Source organism: Bacillus rossius, chromosome 7 (assembly GCF_032445375.1).
Source record: "Bacillus rossius redtenbacheri isolate Brsri chromosome 7, Brsri_v3, whole genome shotgun sequence".
NCBI classification, from domain to species: Eukaryota; Metazoa; Arthropoda; class Insecta; order Phasmatodea; family Bacillidae; genus Bacillus; species Bacillus rossius.
In genome coordinates, this window is record NC_086335.1 from 14,840,377 (window position 1) to 14,864,874 (window position 24,498).

The 24,498-nt window shown below is 32.4% G+C and overlaps 1 protein-coding gene across 1 annotated transcript in view; it reads left to right on the forward strand.

Moving 5' to 3' along the window:
• LOC134533686 (sodium-coupled monocarboxylate transporter 1-like) overlaps positions 1-24,498 on the forward strand; it is an 86,955-nt gene that overhangs the window by 52,128 nt on the left and 10,329 nt on the right. The window contains exons 9-11 of the mRNA XM_063371243.1: positions 4,216-4,325; positions 18,714-18,897; positions 19,890-19,976. Of these exons, the coding sequence (XP_063227313.1) occupies positions 4,216-4,325; positions 18,714-18,897; positions 19,890-19,976 (381 nt within the window). The remainder of the gene's footprint in view (positions 1-4,215; positions 4,326-18,713; positions 18,898-19,889; positions 19,977-24,498) is intronic.

Here is a 24,498-nt window from a genome sequence, read left to right on the forward strand (position 1 = left end):
GATCATTTTAATCATTATATTAATAAGAGATATTTTTGATGAATTTCTTAATTTTTCCCGAATTCCTAGGTACATATTTACAGATTTATAAGATGGTGGACTTAAAGGCTTACCAAACTTTTGAACATGAATTATTAAATAAGTATTTTTTTACATATGATTAAAATATTTGCATTGTTTAAGGATCTAAACAATAACATGAACTGATCGATTCAATCAGTAATTTAATTAGTGATTTTTTCGATGAATTTTGGAATTTATTTTTCGAATTACTAGATCAATAAATACAGATTTACAATACGGCATGAAAATTTAAATATTGCTGGTGCCACAGTAATAATAAATGATCACTGCACTCTAGCTGATAAAAAATAAACTAACATGATGGTAGCACACTCTAGCAGACGAAAACAAGATGGTGGCCTAAAGCAGACGAAAACAAGATGGCGGATATGACGTCATACTAGCTGACGATGTATATATACCTTGGCATTAGTGGTGGGAGATCAGTCGGTCAGTGGCTTCAGTGGAGGAAAGATCTGTTGTCATTATTTTTACCTGACTGTATTTGAACAGTGAAAGTAAGTGCGTGTTTTAAATAATATTTAAAAATAAATAGGTTTATTTTTTATACATTTTAATTTTTTTTTTCCGATTTCCTAGCATAAAACTTATGGATTTTCAAGATGGCGGAGCATAACGAAAAATGCAAAAATCTTGAATCCTAGATGGTCTCCGTGACGAAATGCTTAACGATTATGTCATACATGTCCAAGATTATGGGCATAAAGAAATTGGCATAATTTCTATAATCCAAGATGGCAAAATGTGTAATGGTGTTTTAAATAATATTTTATTAAATTTTGATTACTTATTTTTTTATAAGTTTTTGATTTTTTTATTAAAATATAAATAATTACAGTTTTTCAAGTTGGTGGAGATGACATCATACTATCTGGCGATATATATAAATGGTGGGAGGTCAGTCTGCCGGTGACTTCCATGGTGAAAGGAACGGTCACGATTTTTTTCATTAGACCCTCACTGTGTCCGAACCGATAACTCCAAACTCCATGAAGTAAGTGCGTTTAAAAAAAATAATTAAAATTTGATTAATTTTTTTTTTTGATATTTTAGAATTTTTTTCAAATTTCAACCATAAAAATTACTGATTTTGAAGATAGCGGCAGTATCGAAATTGGCAATGGTGACGTCATAATCTCAAGTGGCATAAATTTCTAGAAAACAAAATGGCGGAATACAACAATGGCGCAAAGGTCGAGAAAACCAATTGGCGGATCCAAGATGATGGATCCTAAATACCCAACGCGGTAAAGGTCATCTAAGATGACCGCCGTGATGTCACAATCCAAGATGGTGGTTCGGTTCCATGGTTTCACAGCCAGAAGTCAGTGCTCGTACATACATTTGTACACTACTGTCATATTCACATGTACTCAAGTCAGGTTAGTAAGAAGGGTGTTCTAACACCTCTCAAGACCACCGTCGCAAAATATCATTTACAGCTTGTAAAACATGCCAACCAGCATTGTCATGAAAAACGATAAGGTGATTGTAGCGCAACACACTTGGACGTATGCGTCGTATAGCCGGATGCAGATGGTGCTGTATAAATCGGCACGAGTATACTGCGCAGACAGTTTCTTCTTGAGGCGCAGTATGAGTAATAATGACACCATCGCATTCCGAATGCCACAATCAGCATTACCTGCACCCGACTGGGTTCCTGACGAAACTTCTGGGGACGTGGCGAACCTGGGTGAGCCCATTCATTGGATTGGCGCTATAATTCAGGCTCGTAGGCTTGAGTCTACGACTCATCAATGACGCCAATATGCTGCCTAAATGCGTCGGTGTCATTGCAGTATCGGTCGAGATGTGCCAGCCAGTGCATACCGGTGCCATTTATGTATGTCAAGTCGATGTGGATCCAAAGGGATGCAATTTTACTCATTTTAAGTCTATTCTTCGGTATGTGCCACACTATTTGATGGCTAAGCTAACAACGTATATTTCCCGGAAAGTCCCTCGACGGTCTGTGGAAAGGAGACCACTCACGATGTTGAGGAATGGATGCCAACCTGTGCGTTGCAAATAAGCAGTCTCAGTCTGACCCGCATGAAACACTTGGACGAATCGTGCAACCGTCCTATACGGTAACACATTCTTGCCATAGGCTTCAGATAATCTTTGATAACATTGAGATTCATTTTTGCCACAGGTAACCTCGATTTTAATCCACGACCGCTGATCACTTTTTTTGTAAACATGCTATCGAGCGGTAGAAACTATTCTAACCACTTCAAATCCACACAGCAAATAGCCCTTCTACTTGATCGACGTTTGTCTGTATTCTACACATCGACAACAGCACCACCGCACTGCTTTGATATTTTCTTTGTGCATGTCCGATGTTCTGCAACTTTCTGGGCTACGTTGCCTGTTATTTATTTATAAGGCTCGTATATGTTTAGTAAAAAGTATTGTTATATTTGTTTTAACATATGATCAGCTTAAAAATATGAATCTTTTTTTTGGCATGGTTTAATGAATAAATATACTGGCATTTGAGGGATATTTAGAATTATAATGGTGAGTATAAGTATAGTAAATATCTGACTTACAATAAATATGTTATTCCTTGCTTTACAATGGCTTGTCGAATACATGTAAATTGAAATATAATACCAGATATTTTTAGTTGAATCTATATATTTTTAAAATTAAATTGAATATATTCGTTTCATAAATTGTATAAAACTATTTGATGGGGTTGAATATGTTATGTAAAGCTTTGGTTGTTACAGTGATAGGGTTTGATAGTATTAGTCTACAATTCTAGAAATATATTTCAAATTAATGTTTCTGTTGATTATGGTGATACATGCATATTCCATACTACCTTGACATCCAGTGCTTAAGAAGAAATTAACACACTCTGGTGTGGTTACTGATCATAACTTACACTTAAAATGGTTAGTAAAATAAATATGACTAAAAGTAATAATAATAATTAAACACACTCTTGCCGCTAGATATTATGATGGTGTTAAATGGATGTTAGTAATTAAATATTAATCATAGGTGGTACTTGTTTTCTGATGAGTCAAAGGTCACATGACATAATACCATATAGGTTGTGGTAATGTCATAGGTCAAATGTGATGATGACCTAATTTGAAACAGAAGTTGTATAAGTGAGGGCACTAGCAAATTTAATCCAAGATGGCTCCAGAATAGGTGAAATGATAGAGCACAAGAAAATTTAATCCCAGATTGTACTGGTGTTATCATATGGCAAAAAGTGATAATGTAATCCAAGATGGTGGTGGTGACATCTTAGGAAAATAGTGGTATGCAATCCAAGATGGCTACTGCATAAGTGGAATTAAATTGCTTGATCAAATTGGACCCAAAATTGTGGTTGTATAACAGTAATGAGGGAGTATGATCAAATTAAATTAAAAATGGTGGTTGTATAACAGTGGTGAGGTCATTATATCGAAGCCTCAAGCAAGAGTTGAGTTACGATATAATACGATACATTAGCAGAATAAGTGAAATGAAAGAGCACGAGAAAGTGATGTTATCTAAAATGGATGTTGCATTATTGAAATGATAGAGCTTGATTGAATTAAATTTAATATGATGGTTGTATAACATAATTGCTAGGGTCCCTCATCTGAGTTTTCAAGCCTCAAGCCACAGGTCTCATCAGTTTTGTTGTTATCCAAAATTGCAGCAGAAAATGTCAAATGATTAAATCCAATATGGCGGCAGTAACATACGATAAATGTGTTTATATTATCTAATATTGTGTTTGCATAAGTGGAATGAGACAGAATAATTAAATTAAATCCAAAATGTCTGTCGTATAACACTTATGAAAACATGCGCTCCAAATCTGTTTGAACCGTCAGTGGTAACATAACACAAAATAGTGGCCATAAGTGATGTAATCTAATATGGTAACCCAAGTTATGTAATCAAATATGTTGGCGATCAGATGTGATGTAAAACCAGATGGCGGCTGGAAACATAAAAGTAATCCACGATGGTGACCGGAAATTACTTTATCGAAGATACCGGTAGTGATGTCAAAGTTTAATGGTAATTCATCCTTCCCCTATGCCTGAAGACTCTGCTTTCGGATCGGTTATTCATATGTACTTACAATGTTTTTTTTTTCTTCAGAGTATTGAAAGGAAAGACCAGCTTCTACCATACTTCATAATGCACACTACTTATCACCTGCCTGGACTTCCTGGACTATTTATCGCAGGCATATTCAGTGCCGCCCTCAGGTAAGAAAATAAAATTCCTGAAAATATTTTTAGTATCATATTTCAAATGTGACTAATCAGTGGGCCTGTTACTACAATTAAAAAATAATATCAGCACCATGTGTAACCGTATTGCTGATAGTTGTTAACAACGTTATGCTATTCAATAATGACACTACTTTTCATAATTCCATTTTATTTTGAAATAAGAGTTTTTTTCTTTCAATTGGTAAAAGAAATGCAGGAACACACCAAACATTTCATATGCTTAAATATTTTAGTATATAATGGTTCATTATTTGTATATAAATACATTATTAACTGCAGAGTAGCATTATTGAATCCATTAAGTCTTAAATAACGCTACATTAAGAAAATAAATTGTAGTTTTACACTTAAACCAATTTCTTTTAAACAAATTATTCGTCGGTTATTAAAATTGACATAAAAGGTGAGAAAGACAAAGAGGCATTATTTATCCACTATCATAGTCAGTGCTGGAATCATATATATATATATATATATATATATATATATATATAAGTTTTGGATGCCAATTCTGCACAACACTATTCTTTTAACCAATGCTGCATTTAGTGCACTGAACCCAGCTTCCTTTTTCCCCTTTATCATCAAAGTAACATCCCCCAAAATCTTCTCAATAATTACTGAAAACGTAACTAGTAATTTGGTTTCTGTTTTACTGTCGACTTTTAAAGATTAATGTTGATAGAATTGGCTTAGGCATACTAGGAAGTGAAAGTTTTCGTGATACTGTTCCATGAACATTTCTAGACCCTCTTGTACTCGGTTGTATTCGTTTGATTTCTGGTATCCATTTTCATGTTGTGAGTGATAACATTAAGTGAACAGGAGAAGCACCCTGGCTTTATTCGGTTTCAGACACTGGAAGTGAATGGGAAGATCCAGTAGTGGCACGTACGATGGGGTTGAGGTCATTTGAAAATGCAGTGGAATAAATAATGTTATTATAAAATGGGTGTGTTTCGGTTGCGTGGCATGAAGAAACTGCATTTTTATGAGTGACTGATCTCAAACATGCACCACAAAATATTGAACTAAACTTGAGTATTCCAGTAGGACGACCAGGATTGGCTCTTAGAAATGTCTTAAAACCTTTTGTCCAGTATACATTTAAAGCCTTAAAAACTTATTCTTCCAGCAGCTGAAGTTAATGGCTGTAATTAGCAGGCCTAATCAAAAGTTGGATTTCAAGCGATTCGGCTGTATACAAAACAATGTGGTTTTATATGAGAACAGGTCCTTGTAGACGATAGTTGTTTAATTGTTAATGGCAATTGCAGAACTCTGGTTCGCATGTATCCCTTTTCAGTCATTGCATAAACTGGCCCAGGTGGAACTTAATCCCAATAGTCAGTTTTATATAATTACTTTTAAAGATTACTTTTAAAGATCCTGTAGCATTTACACAACCTTCAAGAGAAACTCTTCCTCCTTTCTCAGCACATGTTTTCACATAGAACCTTTACTTCCTTTCCCAAGAGAGCCGTAGCACAACTGTAGCTGAGTCTTATCATAATTTTAAATATGTTGAGCACAGTGGCGTAGCCAGGGGGGGGGGTTAGTGGTTAAACCCCCCCCCATTAGCACCAAATCTTTATGTAATTAATTTCTTATTCATCACTCAAACAAATTTCATATAAAAATTAATAAAAATTTTACCATTACAATATTTAAATTGAAGTACCGAAATCTGCTAAAATAACACTATTTTACACCTTAAAATCAAAATTTTTCCGGGGGAGGACCCGCGGACCACCCGCTTTAATACGGGGGGGGGGGGGAAGGGGTGTCCATGCTTCTTAACACCCCCCATACACAAATCCTGGCTACGCCACTGATTGAGCATTTGACTAGTTAATTTCCGAAATGATATCTTTTTAGATTGTGAAGTATATTCCCACGATTTCTGTGTTGTAACGCATCAGCTTACCGTAGCTCAGAGGTTCAAGAGTTCTCATAGAGAGCTCTGCTCAGTATGAAGCATTAAACCTTCACACAATCCTCCTCCCGCTTGCACACCACGAAACTGATTATAGATTTTATTTGAAGCACAGTAATTATAATTTACCAAAATAAAACTCTCTTTCTTGTCAAACCAAAACAAAATGCTTGGATCTTCTTTATTCTTGTGTTAAAGTTGTGTCCCGCCCATTTTTCTTAACAACTGGTTGGTTACCTTATGTTCTACGTGGAACATTAGTTTCCTCAGCAGCTGCTGATGCTATAAATTCCTGCTGAACAAGTTGTACAGCCCTGAGGAGCTGTTTCTGTTTCTGGGACCGTTTGCCACGAGTCACTTGTGATATGTATGGCTTTTTTTTTTTGCTAAAAAAAAAATATTTTTTTAAAAATAATGGTGAAATGGTAAGTTTAATTTAAGTGTGGAGTCTCTGGGTTTGTGTCCAGTAAAAAGAACTGGTGTTAATTTATATTATCTTAAGTAATTTTTTATATCATTTTATTAAAACATTCAGAAATGCTAGTACAGTTTTAGGTCAGTATGCTAAAATGGAGCATTTCTTCTGAAAATATTACAAAGTCATAATATTTTTTAGTTAGTTTAAATTTGGAACTTATTTGAAAAATATCTAAGGATATATAAATGTACTTCATGCATTCTGGAAATCAAACAATGGTTTACTAATATCATGACCTAATTTAAAATTTTAAATTCTTTATTAAAAGCACGCAATAATTATTTATCCATTTTCACTGGTTATATCTCTAACCCAAAACTTTCATGTGTGATAAAAAAAATTATTAAGCTGTGAAATTATTTCTTAGAAATAAACTGTCACTACACTCGCGTAAACAAATTCCTTAGGACCTAAGGGATATTCTGATGGCAGTAACATTAAAAAAGAGAAATCTAGAATTATAATAGTAAGTTCCAATTTTCATACAACAGCATGAATAAAAATTAAAACGGAACTCATCCATAAACAATGATTAAATAATAAAATCTTTAAAAAAAGATTCATCTTAAGCTTATAAAACTTACGGTACAGCTTAAATATTTAAGAAAATACTCGTGTTTTAATATCGTTAGTGGTTTACATTGTAAATACTAACTCAAATGATTTCAAGCTCCTCGCACATAATAGGTTTCACATATCTACACTGGAATATTCCTGAAATCTCCTATACTCATTATATTCCATGTAAAGCATTTTAACAGATATTAAGGTTATAAATTTTGTATGAAATTAACTGTGCAAAACGGAAAATTTCACTATCATCATTTACTGACAATAAGTGATAACTTTAAAAATAATTAAATTATATGAAATTATTAAGATATAATATATATTATTTTTAACCGTATTGACTTTAAATATTATCTCTCTCAATTTAAATCACATAAGATATAAATTTAAGTCTACTACTTCAAAATATTTATTATTATGATTCCCTTCATGAAATTAAAAATAATCTTTACAATTTATTGCCAAATTTATTTTATTAGAATACGGTATTTTTTTCCGTAATCACTGCGTTATATATTATATAACACAGTCGTAAATATAATCTCATTAGCTTCAACCTCAATATAAACGTGAAAAAGCGTTATGCAGAAATTTACTAATTAGTGTTTTCATTGCTCACATTAGCAATAATAATTGCATTGCCTGGGTAAAGATATTTCCGCCCGACCAACTGAATTTAAATACTTATAATAATTTTAACTCAGGAAGAAACCCAAGAAAATACTTCGAAGAGATGAAATAGGCGAAAATAGTCAAAACACCTCATATTTTCTGTAACTGATTCGTAATAAAAAATAAATTGCAGTTACACAAGAAATTCGCTAAATGGCATCGGTCCACTTCGAAAAAGGCAGATATTCCATGCAGACACAATCAATTCACACCTACTTTGAACATGCAGCAAGGAAAATCTCGTAGAACACTTACGCTAGCGAAGTGCAGCTGAATAATTACAATTCATATCATAAATTCTCACTTTCATAGTCAGCTCTATTTACGAGCCAAAATAGTTCGCATACCAGCAACAGGATTCTCGCTTCAAGCAAAAGCAACAGCATCATATGGCGAAGCAGCCTTTTCAGGTCGCCATGTAGAATGCCGCATGCCAACGAAGCAGCATAACACCCTTTTCCTCTATGAATAATAAATACTGATAATCAAGCAGCAGTCATTTCTCGTATATATTCACGCCGTACGACCTTTACAACGCAGCATGCTCAAAGTTGAACCAATTTTCCTGCACACACGTGTAAATACATCACTTATCCCAGCCGGAGTAAAATTGCAATTTAAAATATAATATTAAAATATTTTTTGTGGGGATTTTTGCACTATTTGTATTTAATGCCACCTCAACGAGATTATATGCGTAAAGAACGTGATGCTAACGAGTAAAATTATTAATATAGATTTAAAAAAACGTAAATTTTTACTCACTCGAATCACCTGCAAGCAGCAAGGTGACCATTTTTAAAATCTCTGTCCAAATTCCAGTGCTACTAACTGTCATGATTGTTGTCACTTGACTGCCACTGCCTGTGGTTTTTAAAAAACCATAGCAGGTAGCCACAACAGGGTACAAGGGCTTGAAATGTGTACAACTGAAAAAAAAAAATCCATTTCGGCACAGCCTATAGGCGTAGGTAGATTTCCAAGTACCTATATATTTGGAAATATTTTGGAAACTTCTATAAACTCCTGGAAAATTTTAAGAACTTAATGTAGCCTGAATAAAATGTTATATTTTCGTCAATATTCAAAAGGAACGATTTAACAATATCTCATATTCCATGCAGCGTAAATATTTTGAATGTATTATTTTTTTAATTTAATGCATCCGGCATTGAATGTCTTAACGAATTGCATAACATGCCTAGTAAGGTAGTCATGCAAATTATTTTTGATCTTCACACACTATTTTTCATAGTTTGCACTAATACGTAGTCGTATAAATTTCTCTGGACAAAAGGTCTAAGGTAATTTGAAGATAGTTATTAATAAATTCCGGCAAATTATATAATAAATAAGTTTAATTTTTCTTAAATTTTAAACCCTGTTTTTACTGCAATAGTAAGATTCATCAAAAATGTTACCAGCCAATGGTTATAAATAATGTTTAGGCATTTTACAATAAATGTTATTGGAAATTAAATTAAATGTAGGCCTATTAAAAAAAAATGTAATGAGGTTGAGTTTTTCTAACCTTGTTAATTCCACCCCTTACAGTAATAGTTTTAATAATCAAAAATTGTTTCTACAACAGTTTTCGATAAAAATTATAAAATTTACAAACAATTTCAACGGATTTGATAGTGTAATATTGATGGAGTTATGAATTTTTTCTATTCCCCTTTCTTACCCCTTGCCGGAATGGTTTATCTAATAAAAAGTTGTTTCAGACATAAGTTTTAGATAAAATTTTATAACATTAATACACAATTAGTACGAGTTCAATGTTTTGCCTACGAAGGGAGTTAAGATTTTTTTGTCCGCTAACGCTTGTTTTTTCAACCCCTTGTAGTTATGGTTGGTTGTATCAAAAACGTATTCAGAAGAAAAAAATTTCGGTTTCACTCCTACGAGTTATAAAACGTTCAAACGAATGTGATTTTCCATATTACGGGAGTTAGAACGATTACTACTACTAACACCAAGATATAGGCTATATTATTCTTTTAAGGGCGACGTTAAGGCAGCCATATCTGCTGACATATTGGATTCACTATCATCTTCTGGAGTGAGCTAGTGCCAATCACCATGTTGCATAACATATTACCCACAATACAGCATTAAGTTCAATAACCTTTAAACGTATTTGAATAAATATAATTCCATAATTCGAAATTAATTTTAAATATTTTTAGGTGCAGCTTATTTTGTTCCATCACTTTGGAAAAGAAGCAAAAACCTTAATAACTCATTGATTTCTTCCAAACAATTGTAAAACCATTCAAAAAATTAAAAGCTATTAGAAAAATTTCATATCAAGGCCACTGGCCTTCAGGTACTTTACCAGATTGGGTGGGTTAGCGATTTTAGTTTTTTATTTTTAAAATAAAATTATACATATTTTTAGGTAAGCTGTTGAGTATTAAACCCATCTCGGCAAATTAAATTCTAGTTAAGGTGTAATATTTTGGTAAAATTTACAGTTTAATTTCTTTTAGGAATTTTAATTTTTCGGGGAACAAAATAATAATTAATTCACGAAAAAAATTTTTTTTCCAGAAATTTTGGAAATCCTTTAGTCAGTTTTGAGTAATTGTGAGTTTATTGAACGTCGCGGTAATCAAATTTAAAAATAATATCCGGTCACTCACATCCAAGGCTTTTATATGCCATACTTCACCTAAGTTCCATTTTTTTCACAATATGTCTCTTAATTATTAAGTTATAAGGAGTAAAAATAAAATCTAAAGAAAATATTGTCACCAATGATTTTAAAACTACGGAAATAAAATATTGACTGATGTGACATAATATTCGACTGATCTACAATTATTTACTTAACATATTTTTTAAATATTTTATTCGATGTAAATCATATTAAAAAATATATTATTTATTCACTTAGAATATACTATCTGACATATTTTAAAATCAATATTGATTTTTTTTTACTTATTAAAATGTATACTTAGTGTCAGTTACATCTTACTCGGAATTCGAATAGGGAGCCTGTCGGATCTAACGCCGAAGTGCATCAAACTGTTTTACTGGGTACATTTAGCCCATTCTGTAACACAGGCAGTTACGATTTTTAAACATGAAGACTGCTATATTTCTGATTTGTTTAATTGAATTTTGTATATTTCAAATTTATTTGTATATTTAGGTAACTGTCCCTTTATTGCTTGACTAGTAGAACTTTAAAATAAAATATTAAAATAAAGCAATGAATGGGTTGTATTAGTGATGCATACCAAAATATATTCGATTTTCAAAATATGTATAAAACGGTGAGGAACAATGTTCCCGGGAGAAATTGTTCCGTTCAACATACCCAATTGCAATTTAATGCAATATATTAGCAAAAGTAAGAAGTTAAATGTGTTTGTGCAGCAAATCATTATCATAAAGAAAATATATTTGATATGAAAAATATGAATTATAAAACTTTGATATTAACTGTATACGCATTAAGGAACCATTACTTTTGAACGTAGCAACACTTTAGCTGGTGTTTCCAGGAGATGCACAGATTTGTTCTGTACATAGTTTTCCAAAAATATATCACTAACTATAAAGTACGTTGCGGTTGTACAGGAATTCTCCCAACATCTTTTGTAGTGTAGTTATTCTAATAAATCAACTTAAATAAATGGATTGATACTGATTGAAGAAACCCAGCAGTAATAATGTTTTTGCCAAAACCTAATATAATTAAGTTCAAAAGCTTTCGATACGGTATGACTAGTGTGAGGATGACAAAACTTTATCGCTAAGTTTTGTGCAGGTAAGGCAAAAAACATTCTCGGCTACAAAAAAATCATAAATATCAATGAGTTTTAAACGTTTTTTTTAGTACATCCATCGTTTTAACGTCTTTGATTTATGAAGTCAAATTTATCTTAGCCATGATACTGAATATAAATATTTATTCAAATGCAATGATAATGGTCAAAAATATTTCAACTACAGTGCACGTATACAGAAAGGCCATGTCATCAGCTAGAATAATTAAGCAAAAAAAGCTCATCGACTCTCGTTATCTCTCCTTCACAGGTAGACCAGGCCATTGAGCTAACAATGCAGTAAAGTGTGTGGAAATTCAGGCAGTTTTCTCAACTTTAGGTGCTTATATAAATTAATATAAGTTATAATCTAGCTACACATAAAAAATAAAATTCTAGAAGTATTAATTATTTTGTAAAAAATTACAAGATTGTATTCATAGTACTTTAATGAAATGTAATAAGACACAACTATAAACTGAATAATTTATTTTAAATTTGAATTCTACCTTACGTGTTTTGTAATGAAAATTTCTGTTTTTTTTAAATACTTTTATATACCCTCCTAAAAAGGCTTATCACTTTCCCTATGAGTAATAATTCTGTTTATTAAAGTGGTGTTCAAATCAGGGCTGGTAATAGATTGGTCGTTATTATACGTTACCTAGTGGTATATTAGGTCTTTTTGAATAATTAATCAAGACAGGTTTACAGGTTTTTACAAGCACGTGCGCAAAACCCGTTTTATTTAATATTCATTTTATTTTGATGCCCACATGAAGTCTAATGTATCGAGCCTTATATGGTAACCCATTCCACAGAGTTTTTTCCCTGTTTTCTTTTGTATGTCATGTTTGAGTCGCGTCAGAGGTACGAATTACTCAAGAACCTCTAGACCTTTTTAGAATCAACTACTTAAAGTGAGTTACACAACTGCGAATCTGTAAAAAAATCTCGTTATATTTTTATTGTAATGTCACTAGTTAAGAGAGAGTCAATTAAACCGGGCCATTTGAATTCGCTAACAAGTGAGTTTAGTGCAAGGTTATTTCTATATATTATTACGTTTTTGTAGTGGTATTATGTGTTTTGTAAGTTTACCATTAATTCAATAATTTATGATATTGTTTCTTAATTTTAAACCATTGTGAACTTAAGTAGTTCATCGAGTAGCCAGCGACTAATCAAAACAAAGAACCCGAAAGTGAGTAGCATGAATGGTACTTAAGCAGTTTTTAAATTTTCTTTCCGTGTAATTAAATCTGAAGTTTAAACAAGCAACAAAGAACTAAAAAAATATATTCTAGAAATAAAATGTTAAATAATTATAAATATACTTAATTTTACAGAAGATCAAACGATTATAGATTTTTTAAATTAAAACCGATTTGGTTCTTGCATACAATTGTAGTCCACCATATCAGAATATTAAAATACGCATAATACCTGATAACAATATTGCACACTAAGACATTGTGTGCACGTGACGTAGCCTATAAATAAGTAAGCAGGTCAGTTGCTCCCTTCACGTTGTAATAACGTTTTTGAATCGGGAAGTAAGTATCTTTGTAGACGAATTCGTAGCTACAATTCTCCATGGTAAAATATATTATTCTTTTAAAATTAGAGTTTTATATTTTTTAAGTAAAATTTTGTGAATGTATACAGTTCAACCAAATATAATACTAGTTGATTTAGCAGTGCTTCGCTACGGAAGTTCACAGGCAGAGCACTCTAGAACCGCTCACAATACACGCTCCCCCTAGAGGGCACGCAACTGCTGTGCCTTGAATAAAAAAATAACTGATTAAGATTTTGAAAACCAGCGTTTAAAAAAATATAAGAACTAAACTAATATAACTAATATAACTGGAAGAAATAAAAACAAAAGCCACAATTTTGAATCAAACTGATATTTAAAGCTTTCAAATGCACATTTGTCACTAAGATGACCAAGAAATTACAGAAAGACTGAGTTAAGATCCGAAATTGAATACAACACTGAGCTGAGCTGGAGACGAAGAAAGTATTAACAATGCAATAGCCATTTCCAGGAGATGAAGAGCACACCATCAACAATACAATAGCCGTTATCATAGAATTATCGAGAAATTATGACCAACAAACGCTAAAAATAAAAATAAAAATTAAAACGAATTAAAAAAAAATTTTGTTTTGTGCAAAAGGATTTCCTCTGGAGAATCCAGGTACCATTTTTAATTGCTTTAGGCTTCACCGCCTCCGCGCTATGCGAACTACAGACAAATTATCTCTTTAAATAATAAAGAATATTTTGTTATTGTTGCAGTAGAAAGTACAGTTAAACATTTCATGGATTACAAGTTTGCACTGAGGATAACGGAGAGGATAAAACCTACTGAGGCACAAGGCAGGAATTTAAAGCCTTTGACTTAGCGATTGCAACCCAGCACTTTCATTTTTCTAGTGAGTTATACCCATTGTATGTGGTCATACAATTATTAACATGCACAAAAATCACGCAAGATAAACGAAATGGTTGAATTAACTTTGTTATTTTCATTGGCCACAGATTTTAAGTAAACACTTAAAAATTACTTTAAGACATAAAATTTATTGCTTTATTTGCTTATACCTTCGGTAAAAATTTCAGGAAATATTAAAAAAAAATTTTAATAAAAATTTCGTATTGTTTTATATCAACGTAACCACACTGTCAAGGGTTTGCTAACAAATAAATGAGAAAAATATACAAAAGTACAACAGTAAAAATTTACTAACTTGAAAAATAAGTATAAAATATAAATAGACAAAACGATTTGCTATAAATGAATAATGTTAATTAGTTTTTATTCTTTGAATCTGGGATAGTTTCTTGTAATAATGAATTACTTTTAGATCGCTTGTATAGGGTAGGTGACCCAAATATGAGACCCGGCCTTAATATGAGACCCTTGGTTATCTTGACAAGTAAGAGCTGCTACCTATTAGCCGCTCTTGGAACTACTAGCAGACTCAATTTCCCGACCATGGATAGAGTGAGACATTTATCTGATGCGCGCGAGATCCAGAATAACAGTTTATACGATTTTCTTCATTTTGAGTTTTCGTGAGTGGCATCTTGCAGCTTTATTATCAACATAGAGGTACGTTTATATTAATTATCCATTCATACTTTCTTATGAGCAGTGAAGTAAGCTTCCATGTGTATAAATAAGGAACTATGGCAGTTTAAAATTTCAGCCTTGTTGATGTGTTTTGTAGCGGCCATGACAAGGTGCCTAATATGAGACCACTTACGTGTCCTAATTTGAGATAGGGTCTCATATTAGGAGTAAGGGTCTCATTTTAGGTGATTTAGATTTAAAATAATACTGTCGCTGTAAGAACAGTAACTAATAAGTTTAATTATATATAAAATATCTTAAAATTTTGTGATAGAACATAGTTAGATATGTAGGCTCTGCTGAGAAGGCCAGGGAAAGCCACGTTTCGATCATCTGCTTAACTCCACACCCATCTCATAAGATGCAGCGGTTGTACGTAGGTTTAATGTTACCTCTCAAGACATCTTATGCTCAGGAAGTAGAAGACTGGCTGTGCCGAAACCCAAATCATGTGGTTACAAACTTTACAGTGGCTAAACTTTTCAGTGGCTAAACTTTTCAGTGCTGCATACCAAAGAGCAGCAACAATGGAAATATCTGTTAATTCTTTTAATAAAACAGGCCTGTTTCCATTTAACCGAAAAATTTTTCGTGATTATGAATTTGGAGCTTTCTCTAAATCATTAAATGGCCAAGAAACTAGAGAAGAAAATGGAGCTCAAGAGAATTCAGATACAGCCATTTGTAGAGAAGACCAGAGTCACCCAAGAGAAACTTCGATGCAGACAGATCAGCCATGTTGCAGCAGTGTAGTTAGGCCCTTTATCAGACCTGTGGATATTTCACCACTACCAAATTTTCCTTCAAAAGAAACAGTGCTAATGTTATCACATCATCGCCATACAAAACAAGATTGGATGAAAATGTCGCAAGAAAGAAAAAGGCTGAAGCTCGTAAGAAATTGGTTCTTGGGAAACAGAAAGGAAACGAAGCTAGACCTACACAAACCAGATCTCGCAACACGGACAAATTAAGGATTACTGCCAAATCATTCATCGCTGTAGATTCTGAGGACTCCAGTGACGAAAATACTTCGCTGCATGACAGTTCAAATGAAAGTGATGGATCTGAAAGTGATGGATGCAGAGTGTTTGTTATGCGGCTGCCTTTTCTCATAGGACAAACATGGCGAGAAATGGCGGCAGTGCCTCAAGTGCTATGGGTGGGCTCATGAAGATTGCAGAGCTGATCCATGTTTTGTGTGTCCTATGTGTAACAAACAAAAGTGCAAAAAGTGACTAAATTATATCAAATATGGAATTTGTAACATAATCTAGGGAGTGTCTCATATTAGGAACACATTTTTGTTTTCACAAAATTTCGCATTTTTTTTATTTCTTAGTTTAATTATTTTCTGTATTAATACAAGTGCTCAATCCTGTTTTGATGTAAAAGCGCATTACATAATATATCATATAAGATAAATAAATCTACCAATAGTGGTTTTAATAACAAAATATAAATATTTTAAAAAAGGGTTCTCATATTCGGTACACTTGCCCTACATTCAGTGATGTACAGTTAAACTTTTCATGAAAAGGTTACACTTTTTTGATAAATGTTTCATTGATTTTTAGAAGTTGACATCAGAATATTCTAATAATAGTAAACAAACATATTTTTGCATCACTAGAATAACAAACTTATATTATTATTTCTTCAATTTTGTAACAATATTCAAACTTAGAATTCTAAATACCTACTCGCTGGAGCAACTGTCTAAAATGTTTCACCTTACTTTGAACACTGTTTATGAAATTTTTCTAAATACAAACGATATTTGGCCAAGAATTAAAACGTAATATTTCAGGAAGAACAGTTAGTAATTTCACTCAAAGTAACTCGTCATGAGGGTGATTTTAATATCTGAGCTTATATCCAATTGCTTCTGTATGAAGCGCAAAACGATGTTTCGACACAGTGAAGTCACTATCGACGTGTATGGCATGCCAGTCAGTTGTTATTATTATAAAATGTGGTTCAGCTTCTCAACAGCAATATCTTAATAATACTGTCATTTTTACACCATAAGTATTTACATGGAAATTTCGCGGAGTCATTGAGTGACAGGTTAAAACTTAAAAAACATAAGTAAATTGTACCCTCTTATTATCTGGATTCTTATGAAGAACATTCCATTCCATTGCGTAGGTTTATTTGATTATATCTCTCTCTTGCTAGATGGTAAATGACTGATTTACATTCGTGAAGGGGAGTGGTGAAATAATGCGATCCAATCATCAAAGCAATGATAAGGTAGGCATATATTTTTAATCTAACTAGTGACTAAAAGAATCCGCGTGATTTCCAGGTCTCTTAACTTTATACGTACAAAAAATGTTTTGTAAATACAATTCCGAAATCAAAATTCTTAATCGGTGGCCATTGTCGCTAATATTTTTTTTTACTATTAATGATTTACAGTACTTTATTTTTAAAAAAATATTTTTTGCTGTTTAAAAAAACTGTAGGTTTTTTAAGAAATAGATAAATAATCAGTTACCTAAATAAAAAACATTTCTAAGTCGAATTTTGCTTAACGAGTATCGATAAATATACTTTGAGACCGATAATTTGAGGTCAAAATTCTTGAAACCATCACTTATGTATCGGCTCATAAGTCATAATTCCATCCACAAAAGAAATATGTTGATAGCTGACATACCACTGTTACGTGTATCACAAAGCTGTGCGTGTGTTACTGGAAACAAATAAATAATTTTTTTTTCCACTTATAGGCTTTTTGCAGTGAAACGTCTCTACATCTGGTAGGGCAAGTAGAGATCAGAGCGTAAACAAAAACGAAGAGGCAACGCTAGGTAGTGCAACGCTCAAAATTATTTGCTTTGAAGAGGGGGGGGGGGGGGTAATTAAACATAAAATAGAAAGAAAATAGTCAGATACGAGTAAGAAGATTATTTGCCATGTTTGTTACAATTTTTTACGTACAGTATGAAATCATCATTATGGTATATAGTAAATACATATTTATATATCATATCATCCTCTAAATAAAGACTACAGCGAAATCGATTGCATGTTTGCAAACCTGTATACTTGCACCCATGACAACTTGCGAATTGCACTGGTATTTTTTGTTCATTTGCATAATTTCGCAATCGGTTACTTGCACACATTCTTTAACAGTCGCCTGTAAGTTTGTAGTGCCTGCACGCTTGTAGACATTATTCAAATAATTATGTGCAGTACAAATTTTCACGCAACCATATTTATTAGGTTAAGTTCAGAAGTGACAAGACACACAAATAGAACACATAGTGATAACTGTTTCAGAATTTCCTCGAATGATTTGGCAAATGAACCCCAGTGATGGCTTAAATGTAAATTTAATTTGGCATCTGGTTAGTGAATTTCTTTCACTGATGTTAAAGTTGTTTTATGACATGTTTTGATAAGTAAATACTTTAATATATAATACAAATACTAACCTTATCCGTTTAACAACGAGTACGACCAAAAAACTATAGTTATATACGCAATTATATCTAAAATTAAATTTATAATTTTTTGGATCATCGTTGAAAAATTTTTTTAGGAATTAACTGACTCAAGTTATTTGAACTTAAAAATGACAGTCTCTGAGATAAACAAATTTAAATCCCTTTCCGAAAATAAAGTATATACCAGCTAAAATCATACGAAAATAAAGCTATATTGCGGAAAGGAGGCCAACCGGTTATAGCTGCAACGTGTTGTTTAAACCCACATTTCGTCTGGTGACTGGCACGTTGTCATTGTGGGGACGTGTTTCGCCAGCACGATGTCCAGCCACCTGAACTCGCTGGCGGGCAGCCTGTTCGAGGACTTCGTGCTGCCGTGCATCAAGGGCACGAGGCTGTCGAACCACGCCACGCTCATCCTGCGGATCATCGTGGTGCTGGTGGGCGCCGTCACCGTGCTCATGGTCTTCGTGGTCGAGAAGCTGGGGAGCGTGCTCGAGGTAGGCGCGCTTCTGCTGTCTCTCTCTCTCTCCCAGCCTTGCTTGCTTGCAGGTTCAGCTGATCAGCACATCAACTACCAACTTCCTTGCTTATTAGCCTGCGTTTTCGACGGTCATACATTAAGATAAGTTTTCTGACAAAATTTAAAGACGTTATGTGCATATAATACAAAAATAATATTTTATTACATAGTATGAATCTCATTTACTCTTGTTAAACTGTTACACAGTTAATGATAATATATATTTTTTTAAATCAAACATTGAAACCTCTCTTAGTTTTTCTTCATAAATAATGCATTGGTCTTTTAAATTAATCCAAGGAAGTTGACAGTCGTATTTTGACTTTAAGCCGGATCTGACTAGGTTCGAATACGGTATGGCGGGATGTTTGCAGGTTTGAAAGAAGCATTGTTTCTTTATCTTCAATTTTTTTTTTATATTTTATTACAACTACATACTCCTAGTCACACCACTAACCTCTCATCTCTGTCTCCTTTAAAAATAATATCTCTGCTATCATCCTGTACGAATGCCAACCATAGTAAAATTGTAAACTTAATACTATAAACATCTCATATACACCACAATAAGTGGTCATTCGGGGAAGATGACGTTCTTTTTAATTTTAATAAATAGTACAAATTCAAGTGGTGTAAACAGGTAATTTGTTTGTGAGTGATAAAGTTTTAAGAGTGAAGAATTGGAGCTTATCGAAACGCTATTTATTGAAAAACAGTAACTTGCAAATGTTTGATGTTGTAGAGGTACTTATATTGATTCTTTTTTGAACACTTTTAATTAAAATTTCGATTTTTTTTTTTTTGTAATTAAAAATATTTTTTAAATATCTGTGTGTTAACAGCTATGAAATGTCCATAATTTCTTAATTTAACTTTTAAATAACAACATTTTACTATCAATTAAAATTTATTTTCCAAAATATTATTTTATATATTAAAGAAAAATATTAACTTCTGTTTTGGTTAAAGCTTTCCTACAGTGTTGGAGGAGTGACATCCGGTACATTGCTGGGTGTTTTCTCGTTGGGAATCCTGGTACCATGGTCAAACATCAAGGTGGGTGATCTAAAAGATTTTTTTAATACGTGCACTATATATATGTATATATTTGTGTGTGAAATTTTAAAATAATTAGAATAAATAATCTATAGTTTTATTGAAACTCTACAGTAAAATTCTTTTGTTCATATAACTTTCATGCGTTATGAAAAAAACTATTGAACTTGTTATCTATATACATCACATCTTCGTATATGTGAATATTTTATTTAAGTAACATAACTAATGGTTTTTCATCTTATAAATTATTTGTATACAGTTGCCGAAGCTAAAATTATTAACACTTTTTATGTAGAACGATAAAATGGGTATATTTCCAATATTTTATCCGCTAGTGAACGGATATTTTTTGACTAATTTAAGGAAAAATCTTTATTTGCCTTATTAAAGCTAGTAAAATGATAATTGGCACATAATTCACATACTAGAAATGGGTGTTTTGAACATGCAAAAATACTTATTTTTTATTGTATTTTAATCTACCTAAAACTTCGAAGGTACACTGCCAGCAGTGTTAGATGATGCCTGAGTGTTCGTTACGGTAGCCTTTCCTGGGAGAGGAGTGGAGGGGATGGAGACCCAGCGCGCATGCGCAGAGAGCGTATTCCGATTCTTTCACTTCGCATACCACCCTGACTAAAAATATTGACCAGTCCACTTCGTGCTACCGTGACGTGTTTCATGTTCATAGATAATCAGAGAATAGTAAACTGATTACGTATTAAACATAAGCTCTCAACCAGTTCGCAATAGTGGTTCCTTCTTCTGATTTATTAAATACTAGTTATTAATTGTAACGTGTTCTCTCGCGAAATTTTTTCCCCAAGTATCGAATATAAAAATGCCGACTACGTTTTTTAAAATTAAACAGAAAAAACTTCATTCGCAGGTGCAAGAGGTAGTGTTTAATATGTTAAATCTGATGGAAAATGAAGCTCGGAATGGTGTGATTTCGTTATCTATTCCTCTTTAACAAGTGCAACTGCGAACGGTGCAAGCAACGGGAGTTTCTCGTGCTACTGTACAACGTATTAAGAAAGTATGTCAACACATTAACGAAGATGGTGAAGGATCGTTTGAGACGCCTAACAAGAAAAGAAATAAGTTTCAAAATACGAACTGAATGGGTTTGACGAAGGAGTAGTTCGAAGGATAATTTATAACTTGTATATCATAGAAAATCATAACTATTTACAAATAAAAATCATAAATATATTTTTTATAGAAAATCCTATGTCGTGAAAAATGAAGAGAGATAATTGGCAAGAAATCATACAATAACACAGAGAAAAATGCACTTCCATGTAGAGTGACAAATACACGAAGTTTATTAACGATGCCCTTACAAACGGAAACATCCTGTGGTCAAATGGGGAAATTAGAAATCGATGGATTTAAAATAGAGAAAGAGGTCAAACCGTCAGGAAGTTACAGTTCCAATCACAGGACTGCGCTCACCAACTGCCCTCCTAAAGTGAACTGTAACAGTCGGATAAGAAAAACTTAATGCGTAACCTAACGGCGGCGCAGTTGATAACAGACTGAGTACAAGGTCCATCCTTCTGTTGACGTCTGTCGGAGCTCGTGCCGGTTTGAGAGGCCAAATTATCTCAGTGATGGTGTTGACGTCTGTTGGAATCCCCTGTATCAAAAGCACTGTTTCATCCATGATGATACTCACTATGTTATAAATATTTACAAATGTATTTTTAAGGTGTTATAAAACTGAGATTTTACTTTGGCAACAAAAACAGTGTCTATTTTAATAAAAATATGTTTTAAACTCTTTATTTTACCAACATTTGTAAGCACTATCCTTAAAAAAACAAAATCACGAAGCTTTAGAAAATAAACTATAGTAACTATAGTTAATATTTTGCACCATGTACTTTTATTTCAACACACTAAATCATTTTGACTTTTTAAAAATATCTCTAAAAAGTTTGAAACATAATTTTTAAAGTAAATTTGACTAAAATTAAGTAATCGTGAAATCGTACAACCGCAACAAAATAAACTATAGGTTAACTTATATAGAATAAAATATTTACATTTAGCACTTAAAAATGCTTTTAATGTGAATTGTCTGACAAAATGTTTGTTTTAAATATTATTTTTCTTATTGTTTACGTGTAAAATTTAAAATGCTAATTAATTTTTCGTATTTTTCGCAAATATGTGAGTGTGATTTTATGACATTTTATATAGGTACCATTTTATTTCTTCATATATGTTCTAAACACCTAATTGTGGGCTGATTTTATTTCATTTCACGTAGAATTACTTTGAAACACAATTTTTTATAAGTTAAAATTATCATAATCAACCAATCATCTCTCTATTCAAATATTTTACATTCATATTAAAGAATACTTTGGCAGAATGCTTTTGATGTTTATTATTTATGCAATATTTATCGCTAGATACAAAAATATCCTTTAAATGATATTAAAAAGTAAAAAAAAATTAAATGATTACGAATACTAATTTTTCTTTAATTTTCTCATATTTTCTTAGTTAAATTCTTTCTTTAAAATTTTTTTCTCCTCTTATTAAATAAATATTTGTTATCTAACTTAAGACAGCCTACAGCTTTACATCTTCATTTAATACTTTCATTGTAAAACTGCGATTCTTTCACTGACGAGCTACTGAATAATCTTTAATGCTACTGAAAAAAGGTTACGTTTATTTTTGCTAAAATAATTGTTGTGCGTGAAGTAAAATGTTAAAAGTATTAAATATTTTGCAAACAAGAAATGGTATTATGAATAATGCGAAAAACGCCCCAAAATAACGTTAGTGGCACTACAAGCGTTACTTCCTTTTTCTAATGAACTGCTTCAGCTTTCTTCGAAACTAACATATTGTCGAACGGATATTTTGCCTAGACCAAAGGAGTTGCAATGTGGTCATATTTTCTAGCGACCACATAAATGGTACACTTCGACAAAAAATCAATCCAATAAGCTATTTGAAAATAAAACGTGGTATCGTTATGACGATAATCTGGCTACATGGACCGCTACACATTGTCACAGTGGTCGTTGGAAGATGTATTTGCCCTCGAAACAGGAATTGTTCCTGTGAAAATGGGAATCTTTAGGGAATTTAGAGTCATTTAGAGTCATTTTTGAGTATTTTTTGAGTCCAAAAATACAGCTGTGACGTCACAATTCAAGATGGCGGACCGGCTCCTCGGCTCCTCACCCAAAACCCAGCGCCAGAACATGCTATTCTATACTGCACAAATAAACGATAATTTATATTACCTTAAATAGTTTTTTTATAAAGAGAAAAAAGCTATGTTAACAAAAATGCTCTAAAAAATAAAAATCATGCGTGAACGCCAAGTGCGGGAGAAGAAAAATCTCACAGATAGAGGGATAGGATATTTTTGGGGAACATAAATATTTTTAAACTATGTTGTTAATGTTGTATATAAGTCTTTATATTTATCCATGACGAGTGGAAAATAAGCATTATATTGTGTATTTATGATGGCTAATATAAAGATACGTAAAAATTTGATTGAGGTTTATGTAACTATAAAAAAAGCAAGTTGTTGACAAAGCTTCATTTTATATTTTGTCTGTGTTTATCTTGCACATTCTTCAGTAACTCGAAAATTGTATCCATTCACTAACGCTAAGCCCTATATGGCTAAACGTAGAAACAATCTTATAACAAGCACGTCATGAAAAAATTCTCTTGAGTCTTATTTGGGCCATAAAACAATAAGATTTAGTCTGTGATCAAATTTTAATAATATGTTTACTTAAATAAAAATAAAATTCAGTTAAGAAGTGGTTTTAAATTATATAAAGCCTATGATTGATTCTGTTCCTGTGGTGCATATTCCATCATTAAAAGAATATAAAAACATACCTATATTTGATCAAGCTTAGTTTGTTTTGTTTAGGAAAGTATATTTGTTACTAGGAATTATTTCTTTTATAAAAAGGCAACCACGCCACCAAAGTATCAAGTCGACTATCACGGACTAGTAATTGCGGGTGTACGAACAATTCTAATTCTGCAGCTCTAAGTTGATATGTTGTTTACTTTTCTTGTAGAAATTTCTTATTAACATGTTTTTTTTCTTCAACATATAATATTCTGATAAAACTAGTTTCACAAAACTCAATTACAAGAGAAGTTGTAAAAAATCCGATATAGCCAACAAATATAGGTTTGCGCAGAGAAATCACGGTTGCATATTTTGAAGACTGCATAGTTCCTTAAAAAGAGGCCCCAGAATTGCAAACTGGAACAACAGAAGTTGGAAACCATGCGTTTTAATTTGACCTACAACTCCGTTGATTAACCACCTTAGCAAATCTTTTCGTATTGTGAGAAATAAATGTACAAAAGAAGTTCTATTTACAACACATAATATGTAACCCTGTTGAATTTAAGTTCCAACTAAATACCCGTTTTTCCAAAATAATCTGTGATCCCTAATAATCAAATTTGCACGTATATAAGGCGTTTGCCTTTCTTAATTTATATTATAAAT